Genomic DNA, 5,006 nt, shown 5'->3' on the forward strand with positions numbered 1-5,006 from the left:
GCTTTTCTGACATCCCGTTTCCTGACTTTTTTCAGCTTCTCTCAGCTTTGCCTTCCTTTTTCTGCAGTCTCCTTGTAATACCCTTGACTCTCCTCCCTGTCTCGGTGCCTTTTTATGTTTCAAAAGTCAGTTCTTCCAGCTGTTAATTGTCCGTATGGAGCTGCCGTCCCTCTATGGCTCAGTCCCTCAATGAGTAGAATACCAAATCTGAGACTTCTGTCCCTTTCTTTGTTGAGTTTAGTGCTGCCTTAAATGCGGAGCTGTCGAATGATTCTTTTCCCTTGGAGAATTTTGGCATTGTCTCTGGGATATTCAATGTCAAGTGGCTCCAGATCACTTGGGATCTTCTCATGTTTTGAAATTTCTCCCCTCCCAGCCCTCGTTCTTGCCCCTCAGTGTCCCGTAGCTCTGCTGTCTTCGTTCGTTGTCACTGAGATTCCAGCATGCCGGACCCTGGGCAGGGTGGTGTTGGGAAGGAGGAGCGGCTGGATCCACCTTACATGGGTCTGGATGTCTGTAATTACAGAGGACTTGGATTTCTTGGCAGGACTGACTTTGCCGCCTGGTTCGATTCTCTTCTTCACCTATGTCCTTACTTTCCTTCCTTTGAGGAAATGCAACTATTTTCCTTAAGTTTCAGATCCCAGAGTGAGTAATGTGTCCCACGCTGTGATTCTGTGGCCTCTCGAAGCTGCGTGCTTCGACTTCACCTCTGCTACTGTCGCATACCTGGCACAGAGGGTGGGCAGGTGATGGTGAATGATTTGATTTGACTGTTCATGCAATTGTAGCCCCTGTCAGATATGCCTGACTGTGCTCTTTAAGCTTGTTAGGAGATGATGCATGCCGCTGCCCTCTTGTACTGCACGTGCTCTGTTGCAAGAAGGGAAGGTGGCAAATACTATCCTCCTCCTCCCCTTTTTTAGGTTGGTTTCCTGAGTGCTCCTGGGCAGGGAGGAATCCTGGCTCAGCGTGAGTTTGACAGGAGGGTCTCGCCTTGCTTTGTAAGTATCTTTCAATTAATAATTGAAATTACACTCCAGCAACTGTGCAGCACAGTGCCTGTTTGTGGTGTGTTGGGTTTGCACTACAGTCACCTGAAAAACTCCGATGTGGATTGTAGTTAACCTGTGTCTGTTATCCAGAAGAAAATATCACAGAAATAGCAGTTTCCATCCCAGCTACCTCTGAGAAGGAGCTGGCATTGTGGGATTTGGGCCAGAAGCTTTGCGGGTGGAAGATCTGATGGCTATAACTCAGCTGCGTGTGATTTGTTCTGAATTCTTTCTAACAATTTCTTCTTCCAGCTGGACTGGGCAGCTTTCGGCATGATGACTCTGCCCTCCATCGGGACACTGCTGCCGTGGGACTTGAGCGAGAGAAAATGCAACACCCCCAAGACCAAAAAGAAGTGAGCGAAGCCAAATGCCACCAGCACCCCAGAGCTCAGGAGAGAGCAAACATTAACCCACCCAGAACTGCAGGTGTGTTTGGGTCAGCAACAGTCTGCAAAAGCACTGCCTGGGCTACGCTTCAGCCCTGTCACTTCCCTGGCAGTGGTGTGCTGCCTTCTCCCTTAAAAAAAAGAAGAAAAACCGCCGAAAAGCCCACAACCAAACCCCCTTGTCTGCATATTCAGAGCAGAGTCCCCTTGCTCTGTGCAGATAAGTGCCGGTGAAGCTGTGAGACGAACGTGTTAACACCCAGCGGAGTTTATTTGTGGGGGTGCAGCTCTGCAGCATTTCTGGCATCTGTGCTGCCTCCCAGGCTCCGTTCAGCCAAGTGGAGCCCTGCCTGCTGCCGTCTTCTCGAACCCCGTAAATCCTGGGGGGGGCCTCCTCCTCCAGGTGCTGCCCACCTTGCCCAAACAGCTGGGGGAAGGAGCTCTGCCTGGTGCTGATAACAGACCTCCTTTTGACAGAGGCTCGGTAGCGCTCCTTCTTTGCTAGGTGGGGCATGGGGAGCCCCATTGTATTTCAGTGAGCTGTGTGTCTGGTTGTTTGGGGTTTGTTTTTTTTTTCCCCCCCTGGTTGCTCTGTTGAGGTGTGTTGAGGAACTGAAGGCTTTGTAATAAAACAAACACCATGAAATAAGCCTGCTTTTCTTTTACCAGGAGGTCCTGGAGGCATCTGGCTGCCTCCAGCAGCAGCTAAAGGGCATACAGGCAGGAAAATAAATCAGTACGTTACTCCATCAGTAAAATAAGTGGAAGAATGAGAGCAGAGGGAACATGTGGGGAGCAGAAATCACTTTGCCAGGTTCATTCCTCTGTTCTCCGAGGGGCTGGTACCTCACACCAGCTTTCCTGACAGCCCCGAGCACTAGTGTAAGGTTTCTCTTCACTGCTATAAATAAATCATGCTGTGGCTGCCTGTCGGGCATGGATTTGTGCTTTTTCTCTGGAGGAAGCAGTGGCACAGCGATGCCTTGGCTCAGGGGACTCACAGGTGGCGAGAGGTCATTGATTTCTGCCCTGAGATTCGGGCGAGGGCTCCGTGGTGGCTCGTGGCTCTGGCCGGGCTGGGCTCCTGTGGCACTGTACAGCCCGGTCTGGCCGCGCATTGGACCCCGCTCACCAGCACGGTGGTGGCAGCCGAGAATTTCGTGTTGGTGGATAGAAATCCTGGGCTGTGCTGGAGCGAACACTGTGCCTTTGTTACCAGAACAATGTTTCCAAGCTGGGATTCCTCACCCCCTCGCCCCAACCTTCGCTGCCACCGGTTGCACCCTTTGTTTTGTCTGGCAAGTATCGCAACCGGCAGGATTAGGGAGACAGTCGCTGTTTGATGCTCAAGAAGGGTGCAGGGGCTTTGTGCTAACAGGTCTGACTGGTGCAGCCCACTCGGATGTGCCCGGCAGCGGAGATTTCCTCACCAGGCCAAGAGGTAAGGCTGCTCCGGCTGCAAAACGGTTCGTGTTTTGGCAGCTGCCCCGGCCGCGCCCTCAGGATCTGCAGGCAGAAAAGGGTGAAGGTAACTCATGCCTGTTACCAGCAGCGCTCTGGTTTGGGCTTTTGAAGGCAGGCTGGGGAGGTTTTGATGGGAGACTGATGTGAAGAGGAGTTGTCTGTGTTGTATCTTTAATAGTAGCGCTCTTCTTTGAGCCTTGAATTGTGCTAGCACCAGAAACGCTGGTCGTGGACGTGTCTGATACTGGTGTGTTATGGTAGAGCTTCAGAGCTGGAGCTGTGAACTAGCCCCATAGCATTAGCCAGGATGAGAGCCCTGAGGACACCCACGCCTGGTCCTGCTGCGTCCCGGCACGCTGGTGAGGAGGGGCCAGTCCCAGAAAACCCTTGGAAATATTTATAGCATTGTGCATTTTGGTGTCTCAGGTCCTCCTTGCCTGCAGGTGCTTGAAAACCAGGAGCCGAAATGGCTGCTGAGCTCCCGTACAGCCCCAAAACCAGTGCGTGAGCTGGGGAAGGGCTTGTTCCCTCATCCCGAGCGTGGGCTAGTAGTCCAACTAAAATCCTGATGGTTTCAGAAAAAACTTCGGAGCTTGTTCCGCAGCCCAGCCGCGGGGCAGGGCAGGGCACAACCGAGCTGTGCCAGCTCTGGACCTGGGTGCTGCGGGTAGGCGTCACCTCCTGGCACCGCTCTCACGAAAGCTGCGCAAAGGTCCCCGGTACCACCTGTTTATTTAAAACAAACATGTTCCTCGCCGGCTAAATCTTTAGCCTGAGGAATATCGAGCAGAGAGACGGTGCCACAGGGCAGGCTGGCTCCGGGGTGGGGGACCGGGGACATGCCTGCAGCGGCACAGCCCGGCCCGTGCGTGGCGAGAGGGCATTTATTTATTTTCCTTTTTTTTCTTTTTTTTCTGCTGAACGGGTGCTTCATGTGACAGCGGCGCCGGGACACCTCGAACAAAGGCTGCGGGAGCTTTGCAAAACCTCCAGGCCACTTCTGGCAGATGGGGATTAAATGCGCCGGGGTGTTTATCGCTCGCAGGTGCCTCTCGTGCGGGAACAGTTTGCTCCGTCTGCAGCTGCTTCGTTTCGTGGTGGTTTTTCCCAGGAAATGAAATCCCTCCGGGATCCGGACGTGCTGGGTTTGTCCAAGGTGCGTAATCCTTCCGGCATCGCCCGGCGCCGGCGGTTCGCTGCACCCAGGGTCCTGTGCGAAGGGTTAATGCAGAGCTGGTGTGGATGGATTCAGCCCCACGGCAGTGGGGAGCGGACAAGGTTCAGCCCCACGGCAGACGGTGCTGCGTGGGCAGCGTGACGCTGCTGTGAGCCTGAGTCACCTCCGCTTGCCCTGCCCTTATCGCAGCTTGTGGGTGCCCTGCTCCGCACCCTGACCGGCTCTCTGCCCCCAGACCAGCTCTCTGCCCCCACATCGGCTGCTTAAAGCTCATCCCTGAGCCAACAGCAAGTTGTGCGGGGTTGGAAAAGTGCGACTGCGCTGTGCCAAAGCTACCCGAGGCAAGGAAATCCCCACCTTTGGGAGATGGGGAAACTGAGGCACAGAGTAATGCTCCTTGCCCTGTGGTGCCTTGGGCTTGCCCAGCTCTTGCCTGTTGCTACAACCTGTGCTGGATTATCCGTAACTCCCACCAGCTGCCATGGGAAGGGCTCCCGGGAGCCAGGAAGGGGCAGTTCAGACCCCGAGGGGGACCCTAAGGCTGTTCTTGGATCCTAAAAACGGACGGCGTGGGAAATAGGAGCTGCAACTGATGGGTGAGGGAGGAGAGAAATGGGGAGCGAGGCTGAATTTGGGGTCCCCCATGACAATAGGGGTATGTGTCCGTCTGTCTGCTGGCGAGGACGGTGCGGAGGATCTGCGTCGATGCAGGGCAAAGGGTTAACAGGGAAAAGGATCTGATTTGCCTGGTGGTTCCTGGTTTATTTTGTGTGTGAAAGAGGCAGGGACTACAGGGAGGAGGAGATCGCCCAGCTGGGGAGTTGGGCGCAGGGCTGGTACCCGCCGGGCATCGCCGCCAAGACCGGGGTGCCATGGGGCCCACCCGCCGCCCTGCTGACAGGTACGTCCGGGGGGGGCCTG

General features: G+C 54.8%; 1 protein-coding gene across 1 annotated transcript in view; it reads left to right on the forward strand.

Moving 5' to 3' along the window:
- Positions 1–4,986, forward strand: part of LOC104082466 (translocon-associated protein subunit beta-like) — a gene marked incomplete at its 3' end in the record, with an annotated part of 5,461 nt that extends 475 nt beyond the window's left edge. Inside the window, 6 exon segments of the mRNA XM_009585597.1 lie at positions 242–381; positions 650–733; positions 736–755; positions 927–1,004; positions 1,308–1,411; positions 4,865–4,986. Coding sequence (XP_009583892.1) covers positions 242–381; positions 650–733; positions 736–755; positions 927–1,004; positions 1,308–1,411; positions 4,865–4,986 — 548 coding nt within the window.
- Between the last annotated feature and the right edge of the window lie 20 nt (positions 4,987–5,006).

The sequence above is a fragment of the Fulmarus glacialis genome, unplaced genomic scaffold (assembly GCF_000690835.1).
Source record: "Fulmarus glacialis isolate BGI_N327 unplaced genomic scaffold, ASM69083v1 scaffold24329, whole genome shotgun sequence".
Classification (NCBI taxonomy): domain Eukaryota; kingdom Metazoa; phylum Chordata; class Aves; order Procellariiformes; family Procellariidae; genus Fulmarus; species Fulmarus glacialis.